This window comes from Lepisosteus platostomus, chromosome 12 (genome assembly GCF_059453375.1).
Source record: "Lepisosteus platostomus isolate fLepPlt1 chromosome 12, fLepPlt1.hap1, whole genome shotgun sequence".
Classification (NCBI taxonomy): domain Eukaryota; kingdom Metazoa; phylum Chordata; class Actinopteri; order Semionotiformes; family Lepisosteidae; genus Lepisosteus; species Lepisosteus platostomus.
Genome location: NC_142622.1, coordinates 11748825 through 11767271, shown reverse-complemented (window position 1 = coordinate 11767271; position 18447 = coordinate 11748825). Strand labels below are relative to the sequence as shown.

At 36.6% G+C, this 18447-nt stretch overlaps 1 protein-coding gene across 2 annotated transcripts; it reads left to right on the top strand.

Moving 5' to 3' along the window:
* The first annotated feature begins 7027 nt into the window (after positions 1-7027).
* On the top strand, positions 7028-18084 carry colec10 (collectin sub-family member 10 (C-type lectin)). 2 transcript variants are annotated; one of them, XM_088600991.1, is made up of 6 exons: positions 7033-7230; positions 8482-8553; positions 12227-12298; positions 13714-13767; positions 14179-14274; positions 17470-18084. In XM_088600991.1, the coding sequence occupies exons 1-6, from the start codon at positions 7119-7121 to the stop codon at positions 17877-17879; spliced, it is 816 nt and encodes a 271-aa protein (XP_088457117.1). In that variant the 5' UTR covers positions 7033-7118; the 3' UTR covers positions 17880-18084. The 2 variants fall into 2 exon arrangements, with proteins under 2 accessions (XP_088457118.1, XP_088457117.1); XM_088600992.1 differs by lacking the exon at positions 12227-12298 and having other exon boundaries at positions 7028-7230.
* Positions 18085-18447: the final 363 nt, after the last annotated feature.

Genomic DNA, 18447 nt, shown 5'->3' with positions numbered 1-18447 from the left:
TGATTTGTAAAATGTTATTAACAAATCAACATGACAGTGCTGTTCTGATGTTTGGATTGGCCTCCTGAGTAAACGCAGGTTACAAGCACTCTGGGCCAAAGTCCTACTGTTTCTGGTATGTTTTAACCATATACCACCATATGCCACCTTTGAAAGCTTGCCAAGGAGTGGGTGGTGTGCTGTAGCTATGCGGCTAGCAGAGTAAAATTGGAAACAACAAATTGCTCCTCAGGAAAACCCAGCAAAGTTACGATCAATAATGGTTTATAATGAGCCCAGTAATGACTTAGTATGGTTAATCAAGATGTGTGCAAGGTGGCAATGGGCAGTGCATGAAAGGAGAATGAATTTATTGATTCATGTCTAAAAGGAGAATTGTTTCTGAGAAACCATCCAAGATATAGAAAGAGTGATGCCAGAACCGTTGGATCACTACATCTGAGATACGCAGGAGAAGAGAAGTTATTAAATAAAACGAAATCAAGCCCAAAAGCTTGCAAATGAAGAAACTGTCTCACACCACCTTTTTCGATCACCATCCCAGATGTTTAGAGTCATTTCTGGCATACCAATGTTACATTGTTAAAGAATTATATTCATGGAGACAGGTTATAATAATAATAATAATAATAATAATAATAATAATAATAATAATAATAATAATAATAATAATAATTATTATTATTATAATAATAATAATAATTGCTTACACTTATATAGCGCTTTTTCTGGACACTCCACTCAAAGCGCTTTACAGGTAATGGGGACTCCCCTCCACCACCACCAATGTGCAGCATCCACCTGGTGGATGTTATCTCCTTCTTTGTTTAAATGTTTGATCTGAATTCAATCTTTGTTTGATCTGAATTCAATCTTTGTTTAATCTGAATTTCTTAAGTACATTTTGCTTGTAATAAACTCCCTGGAACTTCAGTTTTACAACCAGATTTTTTCACAGTGTATAGAAATGAAAACAAACATGCTATGCTCTATATTTTACCAGCAGAGATAATTATGTTTATTTAGTAGAAATCATTGAATAAAATAATAATCTATTTAATATGATATGTAACCTGCTAATTATAGTTTGCTTTCAAGTATTCCTCTGCTGTATGCATTTATTGAGTGCACACAAAAATGTAGTTTTTTAACTACAGTATGTGAGTCTCATATTTTGACATTTAAAACTACTTTCACTAAAATGTGGAAATATTTTAAGCACTGGCAAAGATGTATGATAAGAACAGCATCATTTCCCCCTGTAGGTATGACGTTGATGTAAATGGAGTTATATCATATATGATTATATCATATCAGTGTTAGCTGGAACAGTGTACACATTTTTTGCTGAATTTTTAAGACAACAAATTACTTCACTTTGCAACTAAAATACATAAGAAAGAATGATTGACAATATTGCATATAATTAAAAGAAAAGGTCTGGGACACATCTATAGCATCAGTACTTTTAAATCTTTTTTTTCTTTGAAAAGTGGATACACTCATTTTTGTGTATGTCCCTTCAACCACACACCCCGGCAAATTATCACCAAATGATAACAAGCTCAGCACACTCTTATTTACTATTATACTTTTTACTTATTCCCTAGCACGAGAGTGTGGATTGGAGCTGTGCATAGCTCCAAAACCTGTTTCACCAAGCCATCTGCCTGTGAGACAATTTGGACAAACTGCACTAGAGAGTTAGAGAGAGGGGTCAAGTGACACAAGCTCCAGCTCCAGACATCTCTGGGTAGCTTTACTGAGGTAATAATGGCTGTTTTACCGTGAAATTGACTGTTTCTCTCATAGTGTCAAGTCACTAAAGAAATAAGTCCAGTTTTCTCACTTCTGTAACATAAAACTTATTCTACCCCAATTAAAGCAGGGGGCCATTTTGTTTTTTCACAACTTCAATTTTTCCATAGCTGGGCTCTTATTTCTTCCACCCTTCTTTTAATTTCTGGAGCTCCAACACCCTGTTTTTTACATAAATAATGTTATTATTATTTATTTTTTGTAAAGCCCTAGGTTGTCATTGAGTTCTGTTGACATATCCACATTCATGGCATGTTTAGACCAGCCTGTTCTGGGGCCAGTGCCATTAACTGTATGTTTGCCCAAGCGTTCTGCCAGAGAAGCTCAGAGTTATGCTGCATTGCTTTTTGGGTGCTCTGTGGAATCTTGTTTGATTTGATTATTGTTTCCACAATCAGTAGTTTTGACAGATACAGTATAACTACCATTAGAGCATTTGTTTTTTTCTTTTTTGACTTTCTCAAACATATTATTAATTAAAGACAGTTCAAGGGCAGCTATGTAAATATGCATTTCTGTCAGTGTGTTAAAGCAGTCTGACAGTCTGTTTCAACTCTTCAATGAATAGCAATGGAATTCCACGCTGTCAAAGAGCAATAGAGTTTCTTTTAGATGTATCTCCCTGTGAGGTCTGAAATGATGATGCTGACTAAGCTGTGCAGTCAACAAGCTTTTACCTTGAGCATGAATACTTGTATGACTAGGTATCCCTGTTGACTGGAAGATTATTCTTGTAATATGTCCATCAGTGATAGCCAGATGTTTCATTTTCCCTGTCTGCTCCACCTCCACCCCACAAGACCATAAATACCAACATATTCTTTAATAACATCTTCCATATTGTAGATTTACCTGGGAGAACATTCATCTTAAATTATTTATTTTGAATTATTATTAGGCATTCTGCCATGGAAATTGATTCTGTCAGCTATGTAGTTTAGAGACTAAAAAACAGAATTAAACAATTGAAAAAAGTCCTCTTGATACATGATCCCTGAGGAAAGTTTTTTAAGGGAAGAAGGGGAATGGAAATGAGTTCTGATGTATCCACTTGATTGGTTGATTAAATATTAAGGTGGAAAAAGGTGGAAAATAAAATATTTGAGATTCTTGGGGGAAAGGGAAGAAATGGGGAGAAGAAAGGTAGACAACCTCATTTAATAGATTTCCTGCTAAGTCATCAGTCTGGTACATTGAACTGAGCAACCAAAATAACACAAAAGAAAACATTCACCAATCTGGGAAGTAGCACTGAATAAGTGAGACTTGCATGGAGAAATAGCTCAGGTGGTGCATTGGGCCAAACAGCTGAAAAAAATAATAATTAACTCAGTTAACAGTCTGGTTTGTTAAACCTTATAACTCAAAGTAGAAAAACAGAAGGCAAAGAGGAAAAGGAAATGATCAATTCACTCAGCTGGAACAGACATAAACAAGTCATCCACCTCGCTTTTTTTTCCCTCAGCGCTTATTACTGTTACTTCTGCAGCAGAAAACGCCGTGCTGATTTATGATCTCAGTTCCTCATGAACGATTTATTTTGTGCCCTGTTTTTGACTCGCCTCCTGACGGCGAGTAATGTTAATCCTGTCAGTGTTCAGTGTGGGACAGTTAAAAGTTTCGAAAACAAAGACATACTCCCAAGAATGTTAGGACCATCAGCCGTCTTGTCTGAAAAGTCCAAGAACTAAGGAACTTTTTGCCAGATATTTAAGGACAAACATACAGTACAGTTCATTCAAAGAACAGAAATATTAATACATTTCCATTCTTATCTAGCGTGAATGGAAGTCAGGTAATCAGAGAGCGTGCAGCTGTCGGTAGAATCTGGAAGCCGCAGTCCTCTCTGTAAAACAAAACGTGTTCTCCATCCAGTAGGTTTCTGAGATAACCGGGAAAAAGCAGAGAGTAAGCCGACCAGCCCGGCATTTGCGAAAGGAGTCCGGACACGGAGACACAGCAAACAAACCAGCTCAAAAAGTAAATCCACATAGGGAAGCAATGTGGTGGGCAGGCAGCGGAGAACTGAAGCACCGAACAAGGCTGAGGGAACCGGCCTTGCTGGAGCAGCTGACAGCTGATTTTTTTTTCTTTCTTTTTTTTTATGTCGAGAAAATCACAAGCGAAGCAGCACTACTGTAAACATTTTTTTTGCTTACCTGCTCACTCTGTTTCGGTGTTTCCTTTTCTTAAAAACTGTAACATATATTGAGAAGGACTTGTGCTGCTGTTGTTGGCACCATAGGTTCCTGTCGTGGAAAAGCAGACCCTTTTTACAGGTGTCCGATGTGAAAATACCGAAAATGAAAGATAAGTGAAATACTTTATTGTACTGTACAAACCTCGTTGTACTGTAATATCCTTGTGATCAATGGTTTGAATTTCATAATGTTTGAAATACAATTTGCATATCCCGAACAGCTACTGTAGCTACCCATTACACATGGTGTAAAATTCAGTGTTCCAAGATTATGTTGGTTTAGTTTAGAATGTTATTTTTCTGTACATGTTGTTTCATCCATAACCAATTATCTCACAGTTGTTTTTAATTATTTGTTGAGCAATGCAATTATTGTACCATCTTTACAAAAATGTTATGAATGTTGAGTTACTGTACGTGGCCCAATTTATACCTGTCATTGAACTCATTGTTTGGTCTCCTCTGACATTATTCACATGCCATTAAAGTACTCTTCAATAGGAACCATTCTTCATAGATAAAGTGCATTATTTAACCATTTGGATTGGTCTATGCAAAACTACAGTAAACTTTATATTTCCCTCTTTTGAATTATAGTAAAAGAAAGTGTGAATTGCTGTTGTCAAAACTCAATACCAGTTGCATATTGAGGTTTGAAAATACAGTGTGTCCATGTTGGGGTAAAAACCTGTACAATTATTTTAAATAAACCTACTGTGCTTGATTTTTTATTTATTTTTCACCCCTTGTATGACCACCCACATCACCCTTTTAAAAGCCCAGTGGATATCATCTCACAGGTGAAAATAACGAGCATTGAAATGAAAGCACATAATGTTGGCACCAAGGGGTAGATTTCTCACTAAAAATACTCCCAAATCACGGAATTAAAGTGGAGACCTTAACAAATGTTCCAGGCTCAGTCCCAGATTTGGCCCTTTGCACATCTTTTTTTCTGTTGTGGTATCGGGTTTGCTGTCATCTAAACAGTTTCACCTCACTGCTGTGAATCATGGCGTTCTAACTCCATGTAAATGTAAAGCTTCTCCATTAAACCACATTTAAGCAATTAGCCACTAAGATCACAACTCTTACTGTCTAGCAGTATTTACATTGAGATGCAAACAGAGCGCAGAGGCACAGCAGTTTCCCAGACCATAGCTCTGTTCATATTTAAAAAGAATGTGGTGAACTGGGTGAACTGATCAAAAACCAGTTATTCAGAGCACTTGACTGAGATCAAAGAAATTTTACATTTTGTTAGGTTATTAGTGTGCCACAAAAGACCGGGGCTGGAAAACTTTCCACTGATGACGACTTAAGAATAAGATGAGAAAACTCAAATTTAGCAAAACAATGCACTGCCAAATGTATGTGGTGTAGATAACTTTGCAATGAGAAAAAGAGATATAAAATTACAAAAATAAATACTTGCCAGCATGGTGGTGAGGCAGTCAAGGTTTCTACCTCACAACTCCTGGGTCATGGATTTGATTCTAGACTGGACACATTCTGAGTGGAGTTCTAATGTTCTGCTTGGGTTATCTCTAGGGGTGCCCTTTCCTCCAGACTTTCTAAAGGCTGACTGGCTAAAGTGGTGTATTTAAATTGACCATATTTGTGTGTGTGTGACAGACTAGTTCATGCTGGTCCTATCCAGGAGGCAGTCCCAACTTCCTTATGTTCCAGAATCTTTATATTCCAGAACAATCCCTACATTGTCATGACCCTTACCGGAATTCTGATAATAGATGGATAAAAAGGATGGTGCGGTGATGCAGTGGTTAGTATTGTTGTCTCACAGCACTGGGGATCTGGGATCAATCCCAGGCCTGGGGGACTATCTGTGTGGAATTTGAATCTCCGTATTCGTGCGGGTTTCTGCCTGGTGCTCTGGTTTCCTCCCACAGTCCTAAGACATACTGGTGTCTTAACTGGCTTCTGGGAAAACTGGCCCTGGTGTGAGTGTGCGTGTCTTTGTTTGTGTGCGCCCTGTGATGGACTGGCGTCCAGGGTGTAGCCCACCTTGCACCCATTGCAAACTGATTCAACCCTGTATTAGATAAAGCAGCTAGATACTGGATGGATGGATAAAGATTAATATCTGAAAAATGAGTTGAACACACAGTTTAAAGTAACACGTTTTTGTTTTTTAGTGATGTCTCAAAAAGAAAGCCACGAAGAAAAATTACAACTTTGCAAAAGTAAAAAAAAACAGAAAACAGGGCCTACAAACTGACTTCCGCTGTGATGTTAGTTGTAATGCTGGGTGGGCATGTTGGCTACACTGCAAAGCCAGACTGTAGTTTTTATGCTTATTTGTTGTTAATTGTTGACAGTAATTTACTGTTTTGTTTTTTTTTTTAGTTTATTGTTGCCTTTGTTTTTGCAAACCATTTATAAAATTGTCCGTCTATGCGTATCATGGCCAGACTATTCTGCCTTCTCATACTGTCCTGTGGTTGGATAAAGAATGTTATTTTCCGTACAGAACACATGACACTACACTTGATGTTGCAAATTATTGTTCATCTACACAATAACAAAATATGCTTTTACAGCTAATTTTTGTGGATTTTGCACTGTTGATGTACTCAGACCACATATACTAATGATACAAAAATTAGGAATTAGGAATTTACCAGGCACAAATGAAAAGTGCCTGTTATGATGTGCTCACTTCAATTACAAAGTTGCATACATCTTCTCATTGACGAATGTTCTCACATTTTTTCTCACATATCACATATGACATGTATGTTCGTTGGCATTACCAAGTTTAAAAAAAAGCGCTTATGTTAGGACGGTTGACAATTGAAACGTTTTTTTCAAATTCAGAAATATTTCAGTGCTTAGACAACAAAAAGTTTAAAACATCATCTCTTTGATTTGAATAAGTGAGCTGAACACTGAAAGGTTAAGAAAGGTGCAAAGCCTGCATAACAAATACCAGATGAGGTTGTGTGAAAGGGACATTAAGTATTCTGGTAACTGTTATTGGCTAGCAGGACAGTCAAAAGATAAGGCCAAGTAAACAAATGTTTGAACTTAGCCATTTCTCAAGACATGCTGTGTTCTGTTTGGGATATTGATAAGAGCAATGGACAACCAAAAACTCACAGGAAACTTGCTTTTGCTGTTGTTATTTCAACATTTCATTTTTAATTATGGAACAGAGGTCTGCTCAAACACTATATTACCTGGAATGAAAGGTAACTCTTTAACAAATGTTTGACTTATCTTTTGCATTAATTTTTGTTTCTTTCTAGTTATGGCACCTCCCTGTCATTCTGAGAATGGGAAATGCTTGAAATAGTTTAAACTATTTCAGAGACTGTTGTATAATTTAGGGAGTTTAAACTATGTCAACCAATTTCTTGAATACTTGGAAGATATTTGTGTACCAATGTATGCATTTTTGTAGAGGAATGGTTTACTTTTTGATCAAAGTCAATGTTTTGTGTTGTGAAAATCAATTCTAAAGTCCAGTGCAAGTGTGTTGAATTCTGCTTGATTTATTTATGCATATTCATAAACTGTATAATCTTCAATAAAGAGACAGAGTGAATAGCTCTTCAAGCTTTGGATTATAAAACATGACATCAAAAAAGACAAAAGGGATGCAATAATTGACCCATCACATTGGCATTTCTTTTCATATATAAACAGTTCTTTCCTCAAATGTATGCAGGATTGTAAAATAACATGAAATATATTTTGCAGGATAGGAATGGTTAAACGGCAAAGCTTGTAAGAATAAACTTTTGATCCACTAAATTTTCATTGAAGATTTTACTTATAGTACACACAGTATACTGCACCACAGAAATTGCAAGGCCCTGAAATATAGTTATATTTTATTTTGGTAATAGAAGGGAAAATTTGAAGGTTGAATTAAAATACCTGTGTCTGTAAATGCCTATTGGAAAGTTTGACTTTATGAAAGGTGTAACGTTAATATGCAAGTCTCTTTAAGGTTTCTGCTGTCCTGAAGGTTTTTGCTATCACTGTAAAACAATGTATGGAAAGTTCAGACAATAAGAGGACGATTTTGGTTCTGTTTTGCCATTGGCCTGACTGCCACGCAGGTCTGGAATATTTTATGAGAACGCGACCCATTTTACATGATTCATAGTGATTTCTTCTAGTTATGGCACCTCCCTTTCATTCTGGGAATGGGAAATGGTTGAAATAGTTTAAACTAGTTCAGATACTGTTGTATAATTTAGGGAGTTTAAACTATGTCAACCAATTTCTTGATTTAGTTAAAATAGTTTGCATCTACGATGTTATGTATCACCACATATTATATTTACACTAAATATTGTGTATCGTGTAATTATGTAAATACATATTCACATTCAATATATATATTTCAATGTGGCATTGAGGTTGTAGATTCAGCTTGCGATACATAGAGACTTATGAGACTGCTTTTCTAACTTTCCTTCCTTCTCTGACAGGTGAACAAGGGGGCAAAGGGGATGAAGGGGAGGAAGGAAAGATGGGAAAGATGGGCCCCCCAGGACTGAAAGGTTTGTCTATACTGTATATTTGATTACACGTGATAATACGAACAAAACTCCAAAATGTGGATCTTCAGGTTAGGCAACCAAAGGGGAAAACCAAGAATATTTTTGAATGGCCATAAATAGTCTTTAGTCTAAATTGAAGTCCTTTGATTTAAAGACTAATAACACACTGTGTTTTTTGACATCAAAGTCATGCTGGGCTATATTTGCTCTGAATTACAACATGGCTAAATGTTGTGTGGTTTTGAGAATGAATTCAGAGGTTTCTGAGAAAAAATGCTTGGAGTTCAAGCATTCACTCTGCAACAGCTGACCTCTCCATTGAGAATCAGTCAACAGCATTCTGTGATTTTCTCATGTATGTCTATGCCAAATTACTGGCTTCCAAAGACTACTGTGTTATTAAAAGAAATCATGCATGTTTTAAATTGTGCATTCATATACAGTTAAACTATGATGGATCAAGATGAAAAAGTACAATCTAAACAAATGGCAGCATCTTAACTTTGCAAACTATTCAATCTTCAAAACCCATGCACATCCATTGGTACATACAGTGGATTGGAATAGGATAATGATGTGCTTACAAAGAAACTGCAAATACAGAGACAAAAACTATAACTTGATAAATCAAGAGGCAAAGAGGTGAACAGAGACGTTGTTTTATTTAATTGTATTCACAGTACAACGGGAATAACATTTGCAATCATAATGAACACTGACAAGACACACAACAAAAACAGCCTTTGATTTACATGGTGTAGCTCTTTTCAGGTATCACAAAGCACCTACAGAGAATTATATTTAAAAAGGGAAGGAGAGCTAATTAAAATCCATTAGTCTTACTGCTTAATGCCAAGGTAGGAAAAGCCAGGTTTCCAAATGAGTTTTAAAGGAAGTCACTGACTCAGAGTCTGGAATGCATTAAGCAGACGTGCTGGAGAACAATATTTGAACGAAGTTATTAGAGTAGAAGACTGCATTCTTAGCACACTTGGTATGATACAAAAAAATACATTTCTGGGTGAAATATGGTTGTGGTTTTCAATGTTATTTCAGTTCCAATATAAGTAAACAATGCTGTTTTAAATGTTTACTTTTAACTTAAACTGATTGCTAGTGTCAACACAGTTAATTACCCATACTGTATAGTTTCACTGTCAGCAGCCTCTGTGTGGATACTTTGAGCAAAGCAGGGTTTTAAAGTTACCTCTAAACTCAAATGCTATAAATTAATGTGTCTTGAGAGCATTGATTCTTTGGAAAATTGCCATTGTTTCCTAATTGTCAGGAGAAAGCAATCAATACATATCATATTTCACATGTGGTCATAAAATGGTCACATAAATCAAATGAACTTTCATAATCTCACTGCTTTTGTTTTGTCAGTTATGTGTATACATAATTTGCTACCGACTTCTGGTCGTGAATATCTCTCTATAATTTGCGTGGGCCCATTTCAAGAAGATAATAAAACTAATCTGCCATTCCTAATCTCATTGGATGCACGTGATCAGAATGAATGATTTTATTAAGTTAAATTTACACCTTAATTCAGTTTGTTTTTGTGTTCTCTTTCATTGTTTTCTGGCAGCTGTAATTGACTGCCTTAATCTCCATCTGGGCTGCCATTGTTTCTTCAGTTTAGCATTAAATTGGAGCTCCTGACCAGTTTATCTAGTACAGACACACACACTCCAAACAGGTTAAGTTCCATGATCCGAATGTCTTGGGCTCAAGATAGATAGGTAGAGGAGTTTATTTGCCATATGTACATGTACAATGGAATTCTTATTCGAGCCATTCTCTCAGGACATGCACAGTACAACAGACAACACTCTACAATAGATAACACCACGCAATGTAGACAGTGCATTACAAAACAGTAAATAATAAATAATGATAGTATTTACAGACAATAAACGAACAGAGTAATAAATACAAATAGAACAATAAATACGTGGTATAAAGTCAACATGCAGAGTGAGGAGGTGCGTTGAATTCTGATGCATTGACTGCTCAGGATGCTCACTGCTGTAGGGTAGAAAAGCACCCATTGCTGGATGATCACTGAAAAGTATGCCTTATATACCTGCGAACCATTGGTCTTACACCACTGGGAGCTGAGCTGGATCCAGTGAGCCAGGAAGCTCTCGGCATTCGTTGAAATAACGACTGCTGTGACACCCTTGGCTGCTTCCAGTCAGTGAGGGACTAGCAGTTCCTTCCACTGGCCCCAAACGTTCTCTAACAAACTGTGGAGCGGCATTGTGGTTGGGCAGGACAGAGCAACATGGCTGCTCTTCCTCCTTCTGCAGCATATACCTCATTGCTGCCAGTAAACAACAGGCGATTCAAAATCTCAGAAAGATGGAAAACTGATAATGGATTGTTTTTTCTTTTCCCTAAACTATTTCTACCAGTTATTTCTTTCACACAAGGGAGTTCATCTGTTCATCTTCATTCAGCTTTAGAACAAATGTGTACACTTGGTCTATAACTCCTCAAGCTTTGTTTTCATCATGTGAGCCTTCCTGATGTTGCAAATCCGGAACCCTACAGTGCTTCACTTTCAATTGATAAGACCGAGCAGCTTAACATTTAGACAACAGTATCCTGCCCATACATTTCTCCGGTTTCTTTTTTAATTAAAATATCCTAAAGGAGAATGCTGTAAATGACCTTAAAAAGTTTGTGAGAGGTTCTGTACATTAAAATGAACTTTTCAGAAGAAACAAAATCAAAATGGGTACCTACAGTAGCATGGATGGAAAACATAACTTGATTTTCTCATAGTTGAACATATAATTTATGAGATTATAGCTGTAAAATGTGTTGTTTCTGGTACGTGTTCTGTATTTCACAATGATGATTGTGAAACGGTGTTTAAAGATACAGTATGTGAGCATAAAACTGAGCAACAAACGTCAACAAATGAGCTCATTCATACAGTATGTATCATATGATGCAACATAAGCACATAAGACAGGAGTCCCCTTGGCCCGCCTAGTCTGTTTTGTATTTAGTAGTTCATTGGTCCAGGGGTCCAATTGGTTTCAATTGGTCTTGAAAGAAACTAGGGTGTCAGTCTCAACAACATGGCCGTGTAGCTTGTTCTATACTCTTTACAATCTTTAGGTAAAGACATGCCACCCGTTCTCGCTTTTAAGTGTACTTTCTCATTGTTTTCACAATGTTGCTCTTCTCTTACAAAATCTTTTTTTTTGTAACCCGCTGACAAAAATTGTACTCAGTATTCTTCTAAAATATTTACTAGTACATTATACAATTTTAACATAGCATCTCCTGATTAAAACACTCATTGATTAGTAATGAATCTTAATCTTTTTCATGATTTTAAGATCCATTTTTCACAGTAGTTGTCAGTCCAATAAGGCACACTGAACACAGCCCAGACTCAGGAGACTATGGACTATATAGGGCTTCTCTTGTACTTCAGACTGATCTCCTTTACTCACTGAAACATTTGGGAATTCACCAGCACACACAATCGACTCTCTGGTAGAAAATGGTGCTGCTTTTTTTTAAAAAAAAAAACTTAAATTATCATACAGATACAAACTCATTGGCAATTCATGACAGTTTATCTCTGTATCTTTCTAAAGTGGTAGCTAAGGCTTGGAAATGGATTAGTTCCATTATTGTGTTCTTAAAGGATTGCCTGGGGAGCCAGGGAGCCGAGGAGATTTTGGAATGATGGGAAAGATTGGACCAGTTGGAGCAAAAGGTACACTGCTTTGTTTCTTTATTTCTGAGAAGCGATATGTTTCACAACTTCTTATACAGTAGATTCACAACTGTTATGTTTCATGGCTCAGTTCCAATCAGGTCCTTACATATTTAATCTCAACAATGAAAACCTCAGACAGTTAATGGGCATGCTAAAGCAAAGTCATGCAATGTAATGGACACGATGGAGGGTATTTTCGAGGCGTAGCTGTCTGGTTGAGGGGTGGGGTACACTATCAGCATACCAAGATCTATGCAATAGCACACACCTATGCACTGGATGCTGATTCAGTGAGTTCAGCACAGGGTATGTTTCTAAATTCCTTTGAAATGCAGGAAAACATCAATTTGAACCAAAATACAGGCTTTCAGTTCTTACCTTTTTCATCTTCATCAACATGTGGCTCTAATTGGTAGAGCTGGAAAAATCATAAAAATATGAAAAAAACAAACATATATTTACTAAACAATAAACCATCCACATGTGTTTGTTGTAGAGACCTCTCTGAGTCAAATTAAACAATATAATATTGCCAACGAGCTACTGAAAATAGTACCTGAAGTTAAATTATATGCAGACCCATGAAGGCTGGACAAAAACGGTTGTTTGATTATTTTACTGAGCATTTTATAGAATGGCATGTATAGGGAATGCCAATGTTTGCAAACACAACTTCTATAACTGTTCACAACAGCTACATTTTTAGAACAATGTTGTTCTTAAAGCAATTAAGCTTAACGTTAGCTTTTAATTATCGCAGTAGTATACTTTCAAATGTTAGAATACTTAAGTGAAAGTGCAGAAAAAAAGATTATTACTCAAAATTTTCAGTAATATATGTTAAAAATACGCACGGATGTGTATCTTGGTTACCCTCAGATACAACGACCTACCGCCACCTACTGGCGGAAAATAATTTCACAAAACCCTTTGAAAGGAGGAATGTTGATGTTGAGTGTATCGGAACAGAGATGTCCGCAATGTTGAAATAATGAAGAAAAACGTTTATTTGATTTTTTTTTAATTTAAAAAATGTACTCAAACAATAGAATTAAATGCATCACTATGAAAGATGAAAGAGACAGATGAAAGATACAGACATGTTAGCACTATAGAATACAGTACAGTATATATAAATATACAAGTAATAGGTTTATTCCATGCTGCAAAAAAAATAAAGAAAACACAACGTTTCGGCCGTGGAGCCTTCTTCAGGTGCCTTCTTCTTTTATCAGCATGGAATAAACCTATTACTTGTTCCTTTGCAGCCTACGCATGCTGACGCAGCTACCCACCTGAACATATCTTAATATACACACAAATATACACATTTACGGGTCTGGTGCACTGTGTATGTGTGGATGTTTTGCACGAGGACTTAACATTGTAAGGAACGTGCATCTTTCTTTTAGGTGACAAAGGCGTTAAGGGAATTGAAGGGCCCCCTGGATTCAAAGGAAACCCTGGTATTAATTAACTTTTTTACAAAGGCTATGACTTCCAGATTTCTAGGTGGACACTTACAGCCTCCATCTATATAAAGTGGGTCCTTCTCAGTGGTTAAATATGAGGTTAATATTGTCTGTTTTAAAGCAATCATTAATGTAATTAAGCCACTGAAAACTCAGCTGGAAAAGGGAGCATTATCCCTTGGACTTCAGTTATCGTCAATATGAACAAACCCTGTTCTTTCCAAGTATTATAATGAGCTATAAATATTTGTTCTATATTAAAAATAAATATATATTTATATAACTTGAAGTCTAAGCATTAGGGAGAGCTTGTATTCTTCCTCAGTAACAATGTTTGACTAAAGTAAACTGAATTAATCTTTTAGGAATAAAATGCACATGAGTCAGTATGCTTGTTAATTGTAGGCATTACCTGTGACTGTGGAAGATACAGGAAAGTGGTAGGACAAATGGATATCAACATCAGCAAGCTGAAGAATTCAGTGAAGTTTGTAAAAAATGGTAAATTATTTCATTTTCAAATCCTTCTTGACACCTTCACTGTGGTACACCTGAATGTGCTGTGCTTTTTTCAAGGTTCTTCTTATGATTGCTGTGGTATTTACTCATAGCACTTTTTCAGGCAACTTTAGACAACAAACAAATAATCCATACACTTATATAGCACTTTACAGGTAATGGGGACTCCCCTCCACCACCACCAGTGTGCAGCCCCAACCTAGATGAGGAAACGGCAACCAAAGTGCCTAGCGTGTTCACCACACATCAGCTATTATTTCAAATTTTCCATTTGGATCCATAAAAATAAATAATAGTAATAGTCATTAAAAATAACAAAAGACATAAGAAGGCTTTCAGTTCGAAGTATTCACACAACAAACTTTCGTCTCAGAATGTACCGTACAATCTCCCGATGACATTGTATCTTAACGTAGTTTAGTGACAATGTGCTACTAAGACTGACAGGAAAACACTGTGCTTCAATACATATAGTTTTTTTCTTGCATTTTCATTTCTGTACAACCAATTCAATAGGTGAACCTGCCGGAAAGTACACCTACGTCATAACATAGAATACTTCCAGCTACAATACACCTGATTCATGGGTGATATGTCAGATAATAGTACTTCTGTAAAAGTTAGATTTACTGAAACTACCAGGGGCGTCACATGGCAGCACTGGAAAGAAAAGGTTTATTATCATGCTATTCAAAAGCAGCTAAGCATACCCCTAGAAAAGCTGTGATTCTATTTAAGGAAGTGCAGGCTTTTTTCCTTGATCCTACTTAATGTCAACTTTAAAATACATGTGGTAAAATAATTGAGTACATTTAACACATCCTGCTTGACATAATCTATAAAAAAACACTTTGAGGTTGTATAATTTGGACAATACTGTCATAACATATATTTTCTTCATCATAATATGGCTACCAAGCTACTTTCAGGAGGGACGTAATGTACTGTCCAGTTATATACAATCCAATTGTTCTTAGACCTTTCAGAAAACTTTTAATTAAGCCAAACAGAAAGCATATATAACAGAGAATAGTTTGATTTCAATTGCAGAGCGGCAAAATGCTTTTTTTGTGAGCATTTATTCACAACTCACATCTCATTTTCCATTTTTTTTCCTTATCCTGAACTAAAAGTTCCTAATCAAATAATTAGGATGAATTAGATCATTATTTAACTGACCATATACAGTTTAATATTTTTACCCACCATGAAATATTAAGGAAACCTCTATGTACTGTAGTACAATAACAAATTAAACTATGTTTATTATAATGTGTGTTTCAGCTGGACCTTAAACACATCTAATACGTTTATACTATAATGCTAAAATTTTTGCACAAAAGCTTTTTGAATGTTAATCTAAATAAATAGATATATAACAATAATAGGGCAGCAAAACTGGCCCTGGTGTGAGTGTGTGTGCGTGTCTGTGTGTGCCCTGCAATGGACTGGTGTCCCATCCAGGGAGTATCCTGCCTCATGCCCATTGCTCGCTGAGATAGACACTGGCTGCCCTGGGCCCTTGTATTGGATAGAGAGATTAGAAAATGGATCAATAGATAATGTAAATTGAGCTCATAGAAGCTTCTTCAATGTTCAGATGTTTCAATTATAATTCTTGGCCTGTGCACCTGTAGTTTCTGTTTACATGGTCTGACTATTGATTTTTAATTTCCTTGTAGAACAAATTCTACAAGGAAAGAAACTAAATTGAACACATACAATAGATGAGCCTACTTGCATTCAAGTGAGGTGAGCTTCTTGATCTCGAAGGCACTGAGGTGCTTTCTCATGTCAGACAGAAACTGCCTTGGTAACAAATATACAGTAGGATTCACTTAAAGTAGGAGGAGAAGAATATGAACAAAGGACTTTAATTCCTCCACTTCAGCAGGTGTGGTGATCATGTGGTTGCGAGAGAGATGAGTATGAGAGGTGAAATAGTGATAGCAGTAACTCAGAAGATTGAATTAAGTCTTGGTAAACCAACAGCCAAGCTGAAAGCTGTCTGAACAATAATCTTATCTCAATTACTCACTTCCTCTGTGATTCCTGTCTTTACTCTTCTCATGACTTGTTGTCTGGGCATGTAAAGGTAAATAATATGCTGCTCACAATAATTTAAGGATATTTTTAACTTCAGAGGCTAAGTTGGAAACCAAAGAATCTAGAAAGACAATGTATAAAAATACACAATCATAACACATAAGAATGACTCAGAACCTGAAGGTTGTGGGTTCAAATTCCAGGTGGGGCACTACTGCTTGTACCCTTGAGCAAGCAAGGTACTTTGTACAGTTTTCTCCATGAACTATTTCCAGTGGTATGAATGAATAAAAAAAACATTATAATAATAAAAAAGGCAAATGTTCTTTTAAACAAAATATAGACAGCAGTGTGGAGCCCTGGAAGATTGTGGATTTAAATCCAAGGTGAAACACTGCTGTTGACCACCTAGGCAAAGTATTTCCAATGAAATATCCAGCTCTATAAATGGGTGTAAATGTAAACTGCTTTGGATAAAAATGTAAGCCAAATACATTAGCTGTGGTAAAACAGCATTAAAAAACCAGTCAATATTACCGTATGCATGACCATACTGTGATGCCAATGAAGCATTCTACTGTTCACAAGCTGTATAGTACAGTACATGTCCTTTCATTACCGCACTAAGGAAATCAGCTTGCTGCTGTAAGTGGTTTACAAGCTAGAGTACTTCCCTGTGGATCTGATTTTTCGAAAGCAGTGTCCAGGTATGGTGAAATGGGACACTGTGACTGTAACAGTTTAGTTTCACGGTGTGAATGAGACTAAACTAAGTTCCTGATGACTTTGTCATTGAAGGTCCAGTCCAGTCCAGTCCTACATTTTAGGCTGCTTAAATGTCTCCCTTTGTTCAGCTGGTGAAACACTTTCTATCTCCACCTACTGCTGCCAAATGGCTGCAAGGTGTTACCCAGATTTGCTTCAGAAGTGAATGACGTCGGTTCCTCTTAAGCACTTTAGAATCCTTTGGGATGAAAAGCATTAAAAAACATGCAATTTATCATGGCTGCGATTATTGTTCCTATTAAGTCTGACAGTTATTTAAATATAGCTCCAGAATGTGAAACACTGCACATGTCAACATTTGATTTTTGGACCATTCTAACTTTGATGCCTGATTACACTTTCCAGTCATTTTAGGTGTCAAGGAGACGGATGAGAAGGTCTATCTGATTGTAAAAGAAGCCAAAAAGTATAAGGAAGCTCTGATAAACTGCAGGCTAAGAGGAGGGACTCTGGCCATGCCCAAAGATGAGGACACCAACTCCCTGATTGCCAGTTACGTTAGTCAGGCTGGTCTGACCCGTGTCTTCATTGGCCTACATGATTCAGACAAGGAGGGTCAGTTTGTGTATGTAGACGGCACTCCTCTGCAGAATTACACTGGCTGGAGTCCAGGGGAGCCCAACAATGCCTTCGTTAATGAGAACTGTGTGGAAATGGAGAACACTGGCTTCTGGAATGACGTAGAATGTGACCTCACCATTTATTTCGTGTGTGAATTTTGGAAAAAGAGAAGGGCTGCAGCCACTGTCACTTGAGGTCACCATCACTTCATCTGTGACTCACACAGATATGAATTCTCTACTGACAGCAATAATGTGGGCATTTCTGTTTAAAAATAAAAAACCAATGTGTCACTGTCTGTCTGATTAATGTTGATTTGGGTTTGCTTTAAATCTTTCTGCTTTTTGATTCACAGAACAAAAGAATGAAAGCCAAATAAACAGCTGCAGTACAAGCAAATTGTTATAACCCCCACTTTTTTTTGCTATACAATGAAACTACTGTATAATATGAGCATGTAAAATAACAAGGAGATCAGATCATTCTTTAAATTGACCAAAACTGAAAATAAACATGCTTAGGATTAGGTGCAAGAAGAGGTTTATTCCATTGTTAATGTAAAAAAAAAAGAAAATGCCTTCTTCAGGTGTCATTCCTAGGGACAATTGTGTAACTAAAACATGGAGTTTTTCTTTTTTTTCTTTTTTACTTTCAGTATTGAATTAGTCTCTACCTGTTGCTTGGCAGCTAGCACACATACAGCTCCCCACTCTAACATCTCAAGGATTATTCTGCTTCATGTGCTCCAAATGTCATAATTAA